Source organism: Eleutherodactylus coqui, chromosome 8, assembly GCF_035609145.1.
Source record: "Eleutherodactylus coqui strain aEleCoq1 chromosome 8, aEleCoq1.hap1, whole genome shotgun sequence".
Taxonomy (NCBI): domain Eukaryota; kingdom Metazoa; phylum Chordata; class Amphibia; order Anura; family Eleutherodactylidae; genus Eleutherodactylus; species Eleutherodactylus coqui.
In genome coordinates this window covers 169,147,885-169,166,865 of record NC_089844.1, presented here as the reverse complement: position 1 = coordinate 169,166,865, position 18,981 = coordinate 169,147,885, and the positions used below count along the sequence as shown (strand labels likewise).

Sequence of the window (18,981 nt, the reverse complement as noted above, 5' to 3'; positions counted from 1 at the left end):
TCTAATCCTATCCTGTGTGATACTGTCTGCTGAGCCGTGTATCTGAGTCTGTAATACTGTCTGCTGAGCCGTGTATCTAATCCTATCCTGTGTGATACTGTCCGCTGAGCCGTGTATCTAATCCTATCCTGTGTGATACTGTCTGCTGAGCCGTGTATCTAATCCTATCCTGTGTGATACTGTCCGCTGAGCCGTGTATCTAATCCTATCCTGTGTGATACTGTCTGCTGAGCCGTGTATCTAATCCTATCATGTGTGATACTGTCTGCTCAGCCATGTATCTAATTCTATCATGTGTGATACTGTGTGCTGAGCCGTGTATCTAATCCCATCATGTGTGATACTGTCTGCTCAGCCATGTATCTAATTCTATCATGTGTGATACTGTGTGCTGAGCCGTGTATCTAATCCTATCATGTGTGATACTGTCTGCTGAGCTGTGTATCTAATTCTATCATGTGTGATACTGTCTGCTGAGCTGTGTATCTAATCCTATCATGTGTGATATTGTCTGTTGAGTCTGTGTATCTAATGCTGTCATGTGTGATACTGTCTGCTGAGCCGTGTACCTAATACTACATGTGTGATACTGTCTGCTGAGCCGTGTACCTAATACTACATGTGTTATACTGTCTGCTTAACTGGTGTATCTAAGCCAAGTGATACCGCTGGATTACAGATAACGCATCACTTTTCACCTTGTTTGTGGAAATAAAACCTTTAGACTAGGTTCCATGGAAGGAGGGGTGACTTTATATCCTATCGTGTATCAACCTGTAATTGCATCATAGTAGACCCCGCCCCCTTGTCTATCTCTTTTCTCAATGTCTCTCCTCATGTATTAGAAGCCGGTGTGCCAAGCTGTGCCCGTCCTCTCTGCCATCGTCCAGGTAGGCACCATATGTTTTTCTGGATAGCGCAGCAATCCTTCATCAGGGTGGGATCTACAGCTCTGTTCATCCAGGGCCTCCTGGTTCATGAATAGAATGCTAGGACTACAGTGGAGACTGACACTGTCACAGGCAGAGCAGTAGAACAGATAGAGGATTACTGCTCTCAAACCATGAATAATTCTTTTACATGCTGTAACATTTCCACGGGCGGATCTGGTCCTACAAGGAACTAGGGGAAGGCAGAGACGGCTTAAAGTCTGAGCAGCCCCTGGTGAAAATATTTCCCTCCCCACTCCTAAGCGAGGATGTTGATACCTGCACAGGTGTGTAAGATGTATATCTGCATTCACATCCAGAGCTGCATTGTGGAAGAGGCAGCTGGTAGAATTATGAATGCAGCTCTGGATGTGACTAGAGCATTCCTCCCAAGAATGATATTGGCACTCTGCTTCTTTAGGAAGGACAATCTACATCTTGTAACTAAAGATAAGCATGAGATAAGAAACCTTAGAAGCAGATTTGACCAATAAAGAAAAGTTTGGCGCTGCTTCTGGTTAACTCTTTCTTTCCTGCACCATACAGACTGATACCTGAAACCTATACCCCCAATCTCCAGCTGATACATCTGCAGACATGGCTAGTCGTCCTCCTCTGAAAATGGTGGGTGATATGCCCCTCATCGAATACTTTGCAGACAACTGGGAGAAGGTGAAGAATTTCCAGGCTGAAGAAGGGGACCTGCTGATAGACACCTACCCCAAATCTGGTGAGAGCAAGAAAGGTGTGGTGCCTGTAGCCCACCTGCGCCCTGGAGGTGCCCAGAAACCCTTCTTTCTCCATGTCTAAGTATTCTATGCCATGTTGACCGTTGGTAGGTACCACTTGGATCAGTGAGATTGTGGACTTAGTTGTACACGACGGAGAGACTAAGACAAGCCAACGTGGAAGCATATCTGAGCGGGTGCCCTTCCTGGAGTTTGCCGTCCCTGATGTGCCGACACGTAAGCGCTGCAGATGGGGTTTTTTTGCTACACCTCTCTTGTATGATATATGGTCCATATGTTATAACAACCTGCCTCTTCGTTAGGCGCTCAGAAACGTAATAAAATGAAGCCTCCTCGCTTGATCAAGTCTCATTTACCCGTCCACCTCCTGCCAGAGAGCTTTTGGGAGAAGAACTGCAAGGTACTGACGTGGCTCTTCATGGACCACGGCTGATGACAAGCGGCTGATCTTCCATCTCCTGCCCTGTCTACTTCACTGCTGCTATAAAGCTAACTCCAACTATGTGTCATATCACTAGTCTGCATCCTATCCCAGGCTTATCTCTAACCAGGTCTACCTCCCTTGCTGTAGAGTTTGGTCCTCCCATTACTCTAAAGGTCCTCGTCCATCTCTTGCTTTAGAATCAGGTCCTTCTCTATTGTTCTAATTGGGTCCATCTACTAAACAGCCACTGATCACAGACCCCCATCTAGTAGCACGTTAGATCTCCTTTGATCTTCAGAACCACAGGAATCCTTTATGACGTGCATCAGAGGAACCAGGTGTGACAAGAAACCATTCCATGTACCATTACTGCACCTCCTCCAGCCTGACAGGAAGGGGTCAGCGATTCATGCTGCTTGCACCAAACTCTGACCTACCATCAGCACAGCACAGCAAAAATCTGAAACCCTCCGACCAGGAGATGTTTGTCCGCTGCTCAGTGATACAATTTTTGTGCTCTTTTGCCCCCTGGAGTCTCTCCTTTCTGTTTCTCAGACACAATGGCGCTGGACCTGGTCATCTGCTGTTATAGCCCATCTGTGCTAGGGAATGGCGAGTTGTGTGTTTGCACACATTAGTTGGAGCTCCAGCATTGTATTCAGCTGCTCCAACAATGTAGGGCCTGTTGGTCATGGCAAAAACACACGGCCTTATGCGTAACTATGCTCACCGCTACGGAGTGTAGTTGCACATGAACGTTTTTTTTTCCTTCTATGGCTGTTCAAACTCTGTGCTATAGCATTGGAGTTTCAAAGAACCAGTGGGAAGATAGATCCGGCTCGGGGACCTTAATAAAGGGGTCATTCATTGTACATCCTTCGCCGTTACTTTATAAACAGGTGTATGTCTCGTTCTACCTGGCTAGATCCATGATTGCTCTGTTCTCAGGCCTCCCATGCTTTCTGTAAGGCTGGGTCTAGTTCTCCTTCTGTAGCGCTTGGCCCAACATGTATGATCTCTCTCCATCTGTCTCTTGCAGTACCGCTATGTCCGTCTTCCAATATAACCTTCTGTCTTCTGTAGAGTATGGTCAATCTCTGGACTTTCTCTTCCTCTTGCACTTTCTTCATGTTGTGCCATTTCAGGTCTTTCTCTCGCTGTAGATTCTATTCACTCTCGATTATCCAACTTTTTATGATCCTCTCCTCCACAGATTATTTACGTGGCCCGAAATCCTAAGGACGTATTGGTGTCATTTTATCATTTCTACCGCATGGCCGTTGTCCACCCGGAGCCGGGGACGTTTGATAAATTTCTTCACCAGTTCATAAAAGGGACAGGTACATATAGGATCTATATACTTTATCTGCTGATTTATGGGCACAGATCATGAAAACACTGACATCTTACACATAGCCTAGTAATGAGGGCACAATTGGACCCTCTAAATGTCCTCTTGAAATGCTTTCAAGACCCCTCACAACCAGTACAGCACATGTAAGGGGGGACCCCAGAAATGCATTTGTGCATATTTGTTACATTTGTGCAAACTTTTATTCAGAACTCTACCCCCGGAATAGGCGCAAACTTCCTGAGAATAAGAGTAAAGTGGCAAACAGGGACATGAACAAATATCTCCTTATCTGTGTACATGTGTATTCTGTAATGTCATTCTGGGACATGAACACTCTGTAGAGTTATACTGGCCATGAACTGCAGAACTGTGGAACAGACTTCACTCACGGATAGACATAAACCAACGGCTGATAAGTGCTCAAAACACGCACCAAGCATACCGCTTGTATAAACAGATGGAATAGATACAATACGAGGTATTAGCTCATAATTCGGCCAAGGTACTTAAGCCTGCAAGCCCACTTCACAGGTTCTCATTGTCTTATGGTCACGATAGCAACGACCTCCCGCTGGAACCTAGTTACCTATCTCATTCTAGATAATAACGGACCCACAGCAAGACACAGTTCACACTGCACATACTGAGAGCTGCACAGACACGCAGGAGCATAACACTGTTCAAACTGATCATCATGAACGCTGCACAGACACCTCATGTCCAGCCACATGCACAGACACGCAGGAGCATGACACTGTTCACACTGAACAAAGAGAAAAGCAGAGGAGCTGGTTTATATGAGTAACGGAACTTGTGGATTGGCTGGCTGGAGCAATCCACACCCAGCCAGCTCAATCTACCACCACCTGTGGGGCTGTGCTGCTGAAAACCCATGTAATACACAAGATTCCAGCAGCAAGCCTTAATGGTCCCCCCTTCCTTAAATAGGGGCCTCTGGAGATACAGGCATCTAACACACTGTGGTCTAAGACCCGAGGGACTGGCTGGCTGGAGAAATCCAACCCCAGTCAGCTCAATCAACCCCGACCTGTGGGGCCGGTCAGCTGGAAACCTATGTAGCATCACAGATCCCAGCAGAAACCCTAACAATAAGGGAAGTGATAGTGAAGCATGCCAGGGAGAGTACACAGTGGTGAGAGTCACTGAAAACTGTGTGTAGCTGCCTCTAGTCACAGACTGCTGAGAGACTCTGTGGGTTGCTAGCTGTGGCCGGAGAAGCACTTGGCTCTGAAGGAGTGCTGAGTCTGTATTGGTGAAGGAGTTTGGACTGCAAATCCACTAAGGCCACGGCCATAGGGAGCCTGTGGGAGCTATTCCAGAGACTGATCCTTTCTTCTACAGTTGAATGCTTTGCAGACTGGCAACGGACATTGGACAACTCTGTATGCCTATCACTGTGAGAAGGACACTAGGGTTCGTAAGTGACGAAGTACCTCGGTAAAAACTAAGTATGTACACTCGAACAATCAGAAATGGACTGTAAGCAGGCCTGCTAGATAGGGACTCTGATATAGATCATTTTATTCATCAATGGAGCTTTGCATTGAATATCTTCTCTTTTGTTGTGCATCAGCTCCTTGGACACCTCTTCAGTAAATATTGACTGTGTGTAGAGAGCCGCTGTCTTTATTGAATTATCCCTCTCTTTTCTAAGGAGTTGGAGAACCGGTGATGTTATGTATGAAGGGTTAATGGCAACCGTGTAATGTGCCTGATGTGATGTAATAGAGTGTAATAATGAGGTGTAACGGTGCAGTTAGGCACATAGTATAGAGCATATATGGGATCTATTAATGTAACATGGGAGAGAAACCGCTAGACTTTAGTATTGTGTACAACTTGTATTCCATAAGTGGGGACGCTGCATTTACAGGGCATCTGAGGTCCGGGCCTATGGCCGATATGAGGATGTATTTAGCAGTTACGCTGCAAGTTATGAGATATAAAACTCTTCTCATAAAATATGAGGAATGTCATGTGCCTTGCTGCTGCCAGGGATCTAATGAGGTGATGATGATGATTTATCCGTTCAGTCGTTGCCGACTTTCGGTCGCCTTGTTGATCAGCATATGCCATGCTTCCCTCTGTCTTTGGCCGCTTCCTTCAGATTTTCCAGTCATGTTCGTGTTAAACTTGGTTGTATCTAGCCAGCGTGTTCTCTGACGTCTTCTTCTGGACCCAATGACTGTGCCGAGGATTAATGTTCAAGAGAATTAGCTTGTATGAGACCAAAGTATCAAAGCCGTTGCTTGGTGATTTTGCTTTCTAGTGATACTTTTGGTCTGAAATGGTCCAGGATCGCCTTATTTGTGACCGTCTCTGTCCATGGTATGAGGTACTGAGATGTATATGTCGGCGAGGGACAAAAATGTGTATTTAAGCAAAGTACTGTTGCTTTAATAGAGAGTTTACACTAAAGTTATACCGCAAGGTTAAAGTACATAAACCCTTCTATGAGGCGTAACTATGTTTCTTATGTGATTGTTCCCAGCAAGAGAAACCACGTAATCTTGTAGATAAGATACCTTTTAATAGCTAACAAAAATACATGATGTAATAGCGAGCTTTCAAACTTTCTCAGAGTTCTGCTTCAGGCTTAAATGTAATAGATCCATAGAGGCATGCATATATATACACACATACTTATGACAAGGCACAGACATGGATGTGATTAATTTGCACTTAAAAGAATACTAGAACAGAAATACAAACACCTTTAAATAGTCACTGATAAGGATGTGAAGGTTTTATGGTCCCTGAATTAGTGTTAGGGGGTCATCAGGTCAGCAGAGTTATATGTGCTATGGATGTCTTATATTTTCCAGTCACACTCGAACCCTTTTGAGCAATTTAAGCCTGTGTTGTTATAAATTTATATTTCCAAATTCTTCTGAGCCGCTGTGATTTGAAATTGCCTTTCGGTATAATAACTTTCATATCTTCTATGTTGTGTTCGTGACTAGAACAATGCTTGTCCACAGGTAATTCTGTCTTTCTCTGTTTAATTGCTTCAGTTTTTGTCCTGTTTCTCCAACATAAAGGGTCCTAGCAAGACATTTACTACACAGGATCAGGTACACAACATTGGGCGGGGAACATGGGAATGTCCTATAAATCATATAGTCATATTGTGTGTTGGGGATTTGTATCCTGTCCACGGTCAGTACATGTCAGCAGGTCTCACAGCTCCTTACCTTGCAGGGATAAGTTCCTTTTTGTGTGTCAGAGGGCAATGCACTCCGGATTATAACATGCCTCAAATTAGGAGGTTGCCTGTGATACAGAAGGGGAGGTTGCAGGATTACAGTTTTCAGACGGTCATCCTTGTGTAGGGTATGGTGGAGTTTCTTTGCGGTTTTCCTTAGTACCTCTAGCTGTGGATTATAGGTCACTACTAGAGGTATACAACAGTTTCCTTCCTTCTCTGTGTATTGGAGTAGTTGATTCCTGGGTATCCTGGTGGCTCTGTTGATTTGGTCATTACTTGAGGTGGGATGGTAGCCCTGATTTATAAATGTCCTTTTAAGATGGTATAAATGTTCCTCTCTGTCTGTTGGGTTGGAGCAGATCTGATTGTATCCACTATAAAATTCCATGAGATTCAATGCATTCCACCGCACCATAAACCAGACATTAAGCTACATCATATGCTACACAAGGATGACAGTATGAAAACCATATTCCTGGACCCTCCCCTTCAACAGGCTCCTCCAAATTTGAGGACCTGTATAATCAGGAGTGTGTTGCCATCGGACACACAAAAAGGAACTTATTCCTGCAAGGTAAGGAGCTGCAAGTCCTGCTCACATGTACTGACCGCGGACAGTATACAGATCCCCAACACACATCAGGACTATAAGATCCCTGTAATGTAAGGAGCTGTAAGACCTGCTCACATGTACGGACCGCGGACAGTATACAGATCCCCAACACACATCAGGACTATTAGATCCCTGTAATGTAAGGAGCTGTAAGTCCTGCTCACATGTACGGACCGCGGACAGGATACAGATCCCCAACACACAGCAGGACTATAAGATCCCAGGGACATTCACATGTTCCACGTCTGATGTTGAGTACCTGATCCTGTGCAATAAATATCCTGTTGGGGCATCTTATGTTGAGGGAAACAGGACAAAAACTGGAAGTGAGGATGAGGTCTCATCACCACACAAGTAAAGCTCCTGCACACTTGCGTTTTTCTTGCGTGTTTTTTTGCATGCGATCTCGCTGCGTTTTTTTCTCGTGGTTGTCAATGGGACTTTCTAATGTTAACGCATCGCACAAAATTTGCAAAGCACCAACTTGTGATGCATTTTTAACATTAGAAAGTCCCATTGACAACCGCGTGAAAAAAACGCAGCGATATTGCGTGAAAAAACACACAAGAAAAATGCAAGTGGGCAGGAGCCCTTAAACAGAGAAGGACAGAATTACCTGTGGACGAGCACTTTTCTAGTCATGGACACGACCTAGAACATATGACACATTTTCAACAGTGGGTTAAATTGCTCAAAAGTGTTCATGCGTGACTGGGAAGTATGAGACATCTTTGGCACAGATAACACTGCTGGCGTGATGACCCCCTAATACTAATTCAGGGACAATAAAAGATTCACATCTTTATCAGTGATTATTTAAATATGTTTGTATTTCTGTTCTAGTATTCTTTTAGGTGCAAATTAATCACATCCATGTCTGTGCCTTGTCATAAGTATGTATATGACTTGCCACTAATTCTCCAACTTCTCGATGTCGTAGAAACATGAAATTTGGCACAAGCATTGATTATGTCTAGAGATGAGCGAGCGTACTTGCTAAGGCAAACTACTCAATCGAGTAGTGCCTCATGCGAGTACCTGCCGGGGGGGGGGTTCTCTCACTCTCTCCCCCCTGCCCCTTCCTGCTCACTCCCGCAACTTCGTCCAAATTTTACATACGTAATCTAATTCTCTCACTTCCCGATGTCATAGAAATTTGAAATTGGGTATGTGCATTGATTATATCATAAATAGGAAAAGTAAAGGGGTCCCAACTCGATTATTCAATTCTAAGCGCAAAACAATTAGCGTCCAAATTTTATGTATGTAATCTAATTCTCTCACTTCCTGATGTCATTTTATATAAAGGAAACGTCGCATGGTTGCCTCCACGTGGTGTTTCCTGGGTAACGCAAAGAACCATGCAAAATGGTGAACATATGTTTTTTCTCGGTATCTCTAAAGTAAGCACGACTTCATAAGATTTTCCGTGTGAACACCAGATAAAAACCAGTACCAAATTAACTCGGGCGAAGCCGGGTATATCAGCTAGTGTACATATATATATATATATATATATATATATATATATACACACACACACCTCTTTGCATCTTTTTCATTTAAGCCTGAAGCAAAACTCTGAGTAAGTTTGAAAGCTCGCCCGCCATAGCATCATGTATTTTTGTTAGCAATTAAAAGGTATCTTATCTACAAGATTACGTGGTTTCTCTTTCTGGGAAAAATCACATTTTGCTCTACTGGCGACACCGGACCAAACCTTTTCATTATGTTTATTATACGACTGTTCAGTATAGATATTGTTATAATAAAACAATGTGTCACCCCTGTCCCAGTTTCTTATTGCTCCGCCATCTTGAACCCGTGCCATACCACAACCCGTGACTGGTTACAGCACCAAAGGGTCCGGAGGGGTACAGGAGGGTCCAGAGGAGTACAGAAGGGTCCGGAGGAATACAGAAGGGTCTGGAGGAGGACAGAAGGGTTTGGAAGAGGACAGAGGGGTCCATAGGAGGACAGAGGGGGGTCTGGATGCTGCTTTCTCCCTGCTCTACACTCAGAGCACATGCCCACCAGATCCCAGTATATATCTGTATGGGAGTGAAGGGCAAAATGCCTACCAGCCAAATGAGTGTTTGGCCAACAGCTATCTATACACTCTTTTGGCCTCCATTGGGTGAATGGGGGCCTGATGCTATGTTTGGTGTATATGCCAAGAGCATTCCAGGTGCATACGCGGTATGTGTTCATAAAACGTGATGTCAGCCTAATGTATGGTTGCGGGATGCCCTTTAATAATGTGTCTTCCTTGCCTTCCATAGTTTCTTATGGACCATGGGGTGCCCACAATAAGGACTTTTGGAAAATAAGACATCAGAGAGACATCCTCTACCTCTTCTATGAGGACATGTTGGAGGTGAGGAGATTACATCACAATAGGCTTCTTTATACCAATGTCGCTGTCTTGTGAGAGCTGATCAGGACTTCTAAACTTCTCCTTAGGACCCAAAGCGAGAAATCAGAAAAGTGATGAAGTACGTAGGGAAGGATCTACCCGAGGATGTTGTGGAGAAGATCCATCAGTGTACAACCTTCAAAGCCATGAAAGACAACCCCATGACCAACTACAGCAACATCCCGAGCTCCGTCATGGACCAAACCATCTCACCCTTCATGAGGAAAGGTATGAATGCTTACCTCCCACTGATGTCTATTACAGTAACATCTATGTCTGCAGTCCTAGTCACTAAATCTTGTACTTCCTTCATTCCAGGAACCTGCGGAGACTGGAAGAGTCATTTCACAGTGGCTCAAAATGAGTTATTTGATGAATATTACAAGAAGGAGATGTCTGACACCGACCTGACCTTCCGCTTCTAGGAGCATGAAATCACCTTAGAACTTTTTAGGATCCTCCTCGTCACATTCATTTACAACCCTACCTGTTTGTACCTGTTAAATGTTAATTATGTGTAACAATTAGAGATGAGCGAACGTGTTCGTCCGAGCTTGATATTCGTGCGAATATTAGGGTGTTCGGGATGTTCGTTATTCGTAACGAACACCACGCGGTGTTCCGGTTACTTTCACTTCCTTCCCTGAGACGTTAGCGCGCTTTTCTGGACAATTGAAAGACAGGGAAGGCATTACAACTTCCCCCTGTGTTGTTCCAGCCCTATACCACCGCCCTGCTGTGAGTGGCTGGGGTGATCAGGTGTCCGCCGAATATAAAAGTCGGCCCCTCCCGCGGCTCGCCTCAGATGCCGTGTGAGTTAGATGAGGGACAGTGCTCTTTGTACCGGAGCTGCTGTAGGGAAAGAATTGGTAGTTAGTGTAGGCTTCAAGACCCCCCAAAGGTCCTTATTAGGGCCACTGATAGCTGTGTGTTGGCTGCTGTTAGCAGTGGCAATTATTTTTTTTCTCAAAATCGCCTCTGCAGAGCGTTGCACCCGGCATTAGGGACAGAAGTGCTGCATAGGCAGGGAGAGTGTTAGGAGTGAGTGTAGCCTTCAAGAACCTCAACGGTCCTTTCTAGGGCCATATTTAACCGTGTGCAGTACTGTCCAGGCTGCTGTTAGCTGTGCTGCATATTTTTTTTCTTCTCAAAATCGCCTCTGCAGAGCATTGCACCCTCCATTGATACTGCAGGGAAAGAATTGTGTAGGCAGGGCCACAACACAGTTATTATTCATTGAATATACGCAGTGCTGCCTTTTGGTGGAAAAAAACTGAAAATAATTCTATTTGTCCTGCCTCTGTCCGTCCTAAGGGCGGTGGACACGTGTCGGCTGCGTGTGCAACGTTTAAAAATCAGACGCACCCAGCTACGTTTTACTCCTGGCTTCGCCATTTGCTTTCCTTAATTGGGAAAAAAAATACCTGCTCTGCCAGAGTTAATAACTCTGCTACCCTCACGTTCTGTGACACATTAGCAGGAAAACAGCACAGTTATTTAACTTCTCATGTTCATTGAATATACGCAGTGCTGCCTTTTGGTGGAAAAAAAATGAAAATAATTCTATTTGTCCTGCCTCTGTCCGTCCTAAGGGCGGTGGACACGTGTCGGCTGCGTGTGCAACGTTTAAAAATCAGACGCACCCAGCTACGTTTTACTCCTGGCTTCGCCATTTGCTTTCCTTAATTGGGAAAAAAAATACCTGCTCTGCCACAGTTAATAACTCTGCTACCCTCACGTTCTGTGACACATTAGCAGGGACACAGCACAGTTATTAAACTTAGATTGTTCATTCACTAGAGGCAGTGGGGCCTTTCGTTTTCAAAAAAGGGAAAAAATTATATTTGGCCTGCAGTCTTGCGCCAATTTATTTCCTGCCTGTGAAATCAAATCACTGGTAATACAGCATGCTGAGGGGTAGGGGTAGGCCTAGAGGACGTGGACGCGGCTGAGGACGCGGAGGGCCAAGTCAGGGTGTGGGCACAGGCCGAGCTCCTGATCCAGGTGTGTCGCAGCCGACTGCTGCGCGATTAGGAGAGAGGCACGTTTCTGGCGTCCCCACATTCATCGCCCAATTAATGGGTCCACGCGGGAGACGGTTATTAGAAAATGAGCAGTGTGAGCAGGTCCTGTCCTGGATGGCAGAAAGTGCTTCGAGCAACCTATCGTCAACACGCAGTTCTGCGCCGTCCACTGCTGCAAATCCGAATCCTCTGTCTGCTGCTCCTCCTTCCTCCCAGCCTCCTCACTCCACTACAATGACACCTGCTCAGCAGCGGGAACACTCCCAGGAACTGTTCTCGGGCCCCTGCTTAGATTGGGCAGCAGCGGTTCCTCTCCCACCAGAGGAGTTTATCGTCACTGATGCCCAACCATTCGAAAGTTCCCGGGGTCCGGGGGAAGAGGCTGGGGACTTCCGCCAACTGTCTCAACAACTTTCTGTGGGTGAGGAGGACGATGACGATCCGACACAGTTGTCTTGCAGTGAGGTAGTAGTAAGGGCAGTAAGTCCGAGGGAGCAGCGCACAGAGGATTCGGAGGAAGAGCAGCAGGACGATGAGGTGACTGACCCCACCTGGTGTGCAACGCTTACTCAGGAGGACAGGTCTTCAGAGGGGGAGTCAAGGGCATCAGCAGGGCAGGTTGCAAGAGGCAGTGCGGTGGCCAGGGGTAGAGGCAGGGCCAGACCGAATAATCCACCAACTGTTTCCCAAAGCGCCCCCTCGCGCCATGCCACCCTGCAGAGGCCGAGGTGCTCTAAGGTCTGGCAGTTTTTCACAGAGACGCCTGACGACCGACGAACAGTGGTGTGCAACCTTTGTCGCGCAAAGCTCAGCCGGGGAGCCAACACCAACAGCCTCACCACCACCACCATGCGCAGACATATGATGGCCAAGCACCCCACAAGGTGGGACGAAGGCCGTTCAGCGCCTCCGGTTTGCACCCCTGCCTCTCCCCCTGTGCCCCAACCTGCCACTGAGATGCAACCCCCCTCTCAGGACACAGGCACTACCGTCTCCTGGCCTGCACCCACACCCTCACCTCCGCTGTCCTCGGCCCCATCCAGCAGTGTAGTTCAGCGCACCGTCCAGCCGTCGCTTGCGCAACTGTTGGAGCGCAAGCGCAAGTACGCCGCCACGCACCCGCACGCTCAAACGTTAACCGTCCGCATAGCAAAATTCATCAGCCTTGAGATGCTGCGGTATAGAGTTGTGGAAACGGAGTCCTTCAAAAGTATCATGGAGGCGGCGGCCCCGCGCTACTCAGTTCCCAGTCGCCACTACTTTTCCCGATGTGCCGTCCCAGCCCTGCACGACCACGTCTCCCGCAACATTGTACGCGCCCTCACCAACGCGGTTACTGCCACGGTCCACTTAACAACGGACACGTGGACAAGCACAGGCGGGCAGGGCCACTACATCTCCCTGACGGCACATTGGGTGAATTTAGTGGAGGCTGGGACAGAGTCAGAGCCTGGGACCGCTCACGTCCTACCCACCCCCAGAATTGCGGCCCCAGCTCGGTGGTGGTATCTGCGGAGGTGTATGCTTCCTCCACTAAAGCACCCTCCTCCTCCTCCTCCTCCTCTGTCTCGCAATCAAGATGTGTTAGCAGCAGCATGTCGCCAGCAGTCGGTATCGCGCGGTGTGGCAGCACAGCGGTGGGCAAGTGTCAGCAGGCCGTGCTGAAACTACTCAGCTTAGGCGATAAGAGGCACACGGCCCACGAACTGCTGCAGGGTCTGACACAGCAGACCGACCGCTGGCTTGCGCCGCTGAGCCTCCAACCGGGCATGGTCGTGTGTGACAACGGCCGTAACCTGGTGGCGGCTCTGCAGCTCGGCAGCCTCACGCACGTGCCATGCCTGGCCCACGTCTTTAATTTGGTGGTTCAGCGCTTTCTGAAAAGCTACCCACGCTTGTCAGACCTGCTCGTAAAGGCGCGCCGGCTCTGTGCACATTTCCGCAAGTCCCACACAGACGCTGCCACCCTGCGCACCCTGCAACATCTGTTTAATCTGCCAGTGCACCGACTGCTGTGCGACGTGCCCACACAGTGGAACTCTACGCTCCACATGTTGGCCAGGCTCTATGAGCAGCGTAGAGCTATCGTGGAATACCAACTCCAACATGGGCGGCGCAGTGGGAGTCAGCCTCCTCAATTCCTTTCAGAAGAGTGGGCCTGGTTGGCAGACATCTGCCATGTCCTTGGTAATTTTGAGGAGTCTACCCAGGTGGTGAGCGGCGATGCTACAATCATTAGCGTCACCATTCCTCTGCTATGCATCTTGAGAAATTCCCTGCAAACCATAAAGGCAGCTGCTTTGCGCTCGGAAACGGGGGCGGGGGAAGACAGTATGCCGCTGGATAGTCAGGGCACCCTCCTGTCTATTTCTCAGCGCGTACAGGAGGAGGAGGAGGAGCATGAGGAGGATGAGGAGGAGGGGGAAGAGACAGCTTGGCCCGCTGCTGACGGTACACCGGCTGATTGCCTGTCATCCTTTCAGCGTGTATGGCCTGAGGAGGAGGAGGAGGAGGATCCTGAAAGTGATCTTCCTAGTGAAGACAGCCATGTGTTGCGTACAGGTACCCTGGCACACATGGCTGACTTCATGTTAGGATGCCTTTCTCGTGACCCCCGCGTTGCACGCATTCTGGCCACGACGGATTACTGGGTGTACACACTGCTCGATCCACGGTATAAGGAGAACCTGCCCACTCTGATTCCCGAAGAGGAAAGGGGTTCGAGAGTGATGCTATACCACAGGACCCTGGCGGACAAACTGATGGTAAAATTCCCAGCCGACAGCGCTAGTGGCAGAAGGCGCAGTACCGAGGGCAAGGTAGCAGGGGATGTGCGTAGATCGAGCAGCATGTACATCCCAGGCAGTGCAACAGTCTTTAAGGGCCTGGCCAGCTTTATGGCTCCCCACCAAGACTGTGTCACCGGTCCCCAGTCAAGGCTGAGTCGGCGGGAGCACTGTAAAAGGATGGTGAGGGAGTACGTAGCCGATCGCACGACCATCCTCGGTGACGCCTCTGCCCCCTACAACTACTGGGTGTCGAAGCTGGACACGTGGCCTGAACTCGCGCTGTATGCCCTGGAGGTGCTTGCTTGTCCTGCGGCTAGCGTCTTGTCGGAGAGGGTGTTTAGTGCGGCTGGGGGAATCATCACAGATAAGCGTAGCCGCTTGTCAACCGACAGTGCCGACAGGCTTACACTCATCAAGATGAACAAAGGCTGGATTTCCCCAGACTTCTGTTCTCCACCAGCGGACAGCAGCGATACGTAAGCAATACGTAGGCTGCACCCGCGGATGGAAGCTACGTTCTCTCTCACCATCCAAAACGGGGACATTTCTGCTTCATCAATCTGTGTCTAATATTCCTCCTCCTCCTCCTCCTGCTCCTCCTCCTGAAACCTCACGTAATCACGCTGAACGGGCAATTTTTCTTAGGGCCACAAGGCTCACTCAAATAATTTTTCTGAACAATTTTTATAAGTTTCAATGCGCTTAAAAGCGTTGGAACTTTAACTTGAACCAATTTTTCGTTACACTGGGCTGCCTCCAGGCCTAGTTACCACTTAAGCCACATTAACCAAAGCGATTCACCTGCCATCTTGGTTGGGCTTGGCCAATTTTTACTGAGGTACATTAGTACTGTTGGTACACCAAATTTTTGGGGCCCTCACCTACAGTGTAATCATAGCAATTTGTATGTTGTTCGCCTGCACTCATGGTACAGAAAGGTGTGTGGGGTTGGCCTACACTTTAGCTACATAAATGTAACTTGGGCCTTGGCTATACTAAGGCTACTGAAATGGAACTAAGACTGCGCTCCCGCTATACTGCTGCTTCGGAATTGTTACTGGGGCCTGTCTTGAGTGCTACTATTGCTGACATGGAACGAAGACTGCGCTCCCGCTATACTGCTGCTTCGGAATTGTTACTGGGGCCTGTCTTGAGTGCTACTATTGCTGACATGGAACGAAGACTGCGCTCCCGCTATAATGCTGCTAGTGATCTGTTAGTGGGGCCTGTCCTAATGCTACGGCTGAAATGTTACGAATTCTGGGCTCTGCCTATACTGCTGCTAATGGTATGTCTCTGGGGTGTGGAAACAGAGGCTTCCCAAAGACATGATGACGGCGAGGCCATTTCCCACCAACGCGGTTACTGTTAAGGTGCATATAACCACGGACACATGGAGAGGACACGTAGTGCCTCAAAAACATCCCCCTCCTCCTCCAACAGGGAAAACATTCTTGGCAAATGCCTTTGCATTGGTTCGTCTGGTGGCAGTCCAAGAATTTCACCTTTACCGACACAACAAGAGAGCCCCCACACCATCCCCCCGCCACGGACCACTTAATCCTGGCCGCATTCCGAAAACCAACAAAATACAACCGTGCTACTAGGTCTGCAGTCACCACCACATTACCACCAACGCGGTTACTGTTAAGGTGCATATAACCACGGACACGTGGAGAGGACACGTAGTGCCTCAAAAACATCCCCCTCCTCCTCCAACAGGGAAAACATTCTTGGCAAATGCCTTTGCATTGGTTCGTCTGGTGGCAGTCCAAGAATTTCACCTTTACCGACACAACAAGAGAGCCCCCACACCATCCCCCCGCCACGGCCTACTTAATCCTGGCCACATTCCGAAAACCAACAAAATACAACCGTGCTACTAGGTCCGCAGTCACCACCACATTACCACCAACGCGGTTACTGTTAAGGTGCATATTACCAGTCTGACTGGGGCATGCAGACACCTTGACAGAATGAATAGTGTGTGGCACATAGGTTCCCCATTGCTATGCCTACGTGTGCAGCTCCTGATGGCGGTGGCACAGGATTCTATTTCTCATTGCTTCTGTACAGCATTGTGGGCTATCGCCCCGCCACTTTTAAAGAGGGTCGCTGCCTAGCCATGCCAACCCTCTGCAGTGTGTGCCTGCGGTTCCTCCTCATGGCAGACGCACTTCTAAATAGACATGAGTGTGGCGTGGCATGAGGGCAGCTGAAGGCTGCGCAGGGACACTTTGGTGTGCGCTGTGGGGGGGAGGGGGGGCGGTTGGTCAGCATGTAACCCAGGAGAAGTGGCAGCGGAGTGTCATCCAGGCAGTGATTGTGCTTTGTTGTAGCTAGTGTGGTGCTTAGCTAAGGTATGCCATGCTAATGAGGGCTTTTCAGAAGTAAAAGTTGTTGGGAGGGGGGGGGGGCCCACTCTTGCCGGTATTGTGGCTTAATAGTGGGACCTGTGAACTTGAGATGCAGCCCAACATGTAGCCCCTCGCCTGCCCTATCCGTTTCTGTGTCATTCCCATCACTTTCTTGAATTGCCCAGATTTTCACACATGAAAACCTTAGCGAGCATCGGCGAAATACAAAAATGCTCTGGTCGCCCATTGACTTCAATGGGGTTCGTTGTTCGAAACGAACCCTCGAGCATCGCGGGAAGTTAGTTCCGAATAACGAACACCCGAACATTTTGGTGTTCGCTCATCTCTAGTAACAATATCCTAATTGTGTTTGTGACTTGATTATCTTACAAATAAAAAGTATAGCTGACATAAATGAGATCGTCACTTAATAATACACAATCCATTACAAGTCAGGAATGTTGGTATGCACAAAAAAGTGGTGCAGAGGCCAGTGTTCAGGCCAAGGGGCATATTTTTTATTTATTGTCACCACTATATCTTACACTTGTGACATCACTATCCTATTTTAAATGATACCCAATACACCGAATGATCACTGCTTTAGGAAAACCTCCTAAATAATGGTTTGGTCCACCCGTTTGGACAATCACAATTTTCAGACAGCAGGGAACAGATTCCACAAGGTGGTCAACAACCTTTATACTTATCTCGCAGCAGCTGTGTCAGTTGGTGCACATTTTGTAGATAAGCAAGAGCAGACCTCACAGCCGCTTCCAGCAGATCCCGAACATGTTCAATGGGGTTACAGTCGGGTAAGTTTAGGGGCCAAGACAATGTGGAAGATTCATTTTTGTGTTCCTCTAACCACTCCCTGGTGATTCGAGGAGGATTGTCCTGTAGAAAGATGTCACTGTGGTCAGAGACTTCCTGTAGACATGAGTGCATTTGGTCAGCTAAAAGTTCTCTGTAGTGTTCATCATACAAGGATTGTGGATTGCTGACCAACGGTCCTCAGCTATTCCTGTAGCGATTTCAGGCACTGGGTTGGAACCTCAGGTGTAGTAGCCACAGGCCTGAAGAGTAGTCAGGGAAGAGCCAGGAGTCAGCAATGGGAGGTCTCAGTGTCGCGGTACAAATGTAAGAGGTAGGTAGCATAGCCAGAAGGGTAGCCAGAGGTCAGTATCTCAGTTGAATACTAGAGGAGAAGGCAGTATTGGAACTGAATCAAGGCTTGGAGCATAATCATGCAGGGAAGGAATGTCAGGGCCAGGCTTTTATAGAAAGTCCCAATTAGCGGCAGAGTGGGGCCAGGACAGGGAGGCAGGGACTAGACTAGCAGGAATATAAAACAAGGTTAGGTTTCAGAAGAGGAACTATCCAATTCCTGGATGGCCTAGTGGAAAGAGCTGCTGACTGGACTGCAGTAAGTTGCAGTTTTGAGCCTCGACAGCAGCCCCTCTGCTTGCGGATGGCTGGTAAAACTCTTTTTTATCAGTCTCCCAGGAGTTCTCCTCCTCTGCCTCATATCCCTGTCACTTCACAAAGTATTGTAGCTTATCTCTCTGTAGTCTGGAGTCCAGAATTTTCTCCACAACGAACTCATCTTGGCCCTGAATCCTCCCCGGAAGGGGAGGCGGTTGATGCCTTCTCACAAAGGTATATTCAGTGAATTGCTTTAGCAGGGACATGTGAAAGACAGGTGGAATTCTCAGACTGACTGGAAGCTTCAGCCGGAATGCCATCTAACTGGCCCTCACTGCAATTGGGAAGGGTCCGATGAATTTTTGCTCAAGTTTGGGAGAGGGTACATGGGCCTTCGGGTTCTTGGTGGCTAAACACAGCTTTTCTCCAACCTGGAAGGTAGGAGCTACTTGGCGGTTACAGTCGGCCACTTTTTTTAGGCATACTGGGCTTCCTGCAAGGTTTCTTTCAATCACTTCTGCGTTTCTGCTATTGCTATCACTCTATGATTAACCATCGGGACCGGAGTGTTGATGGGAGGCCAGGAATGAAGAAGGCATGTGTACTGTAGTTGGAGTAGAACGGGCTCTGGGCAGTTGAACTGTGCTGAGCATTGTTGCAGGTGAACTCTGC

At 48.0% G+C, this 18,981-nt stretch overlaps 1 protein-coding gene across 1 annotated transcript; it reads left to right on the top strand.

Annotated features, from left to right (window-relative positions):
* Positions 1-825: 825 nt before the first annotated feature.
* LOC136577664 (sulfotransferase 1A1-like) lies at positions 826-10,156 on the top strand. Its single transcript, XM_066577572.1, has 8 exons — positions 826-890; positions 1,476-1,659; positions 1,769-1,894; positions 1,981-2,078; positions 3,316-3,442; positions 9,581-9,675; positions 9,762-9,942; positions 10,033-10,156. Exons 2-8 carry the CDS (start codon positions 1,527-1,529, stop codon positions 10,137-10,139), a joined length of 867 nt encoding a protein of 288 aa, XP_066433669.1. The 5' UTR covers positions 826-890; positions 1,476-1,526; the 3' UTR covers positions 10,140-10,156.
* The last annotated feature ends 8,825 nt before the right edge of the window (positions 10,157-18,981 follow it).

Excerpts from the sequence above, each read along its gene's own strand:
- LOC136577664 (XM_066577572.1), top strand. The coding sequence starts at position 1,527 with ATGGCTAGTCGTCCTCCTCTGAAAATGGTGGGTGATATGCCCCTCATC. Across the intron at positions 1,660-1,768 it reads AGACACCTACCCCAAATCTG|GTACCACTTGGATCAGTGAG; the intron begins GTGAGAGCAAGA and ends GACCGTTGGTAG. Across the intron at positions 9,676-9,761 it reads TCTATGAGGACATGTTGGAG|GACCCAAAGCGAGAAATCAG; the intron begins GTGAGGAGATTA and ends ACTTCTCCTTAG.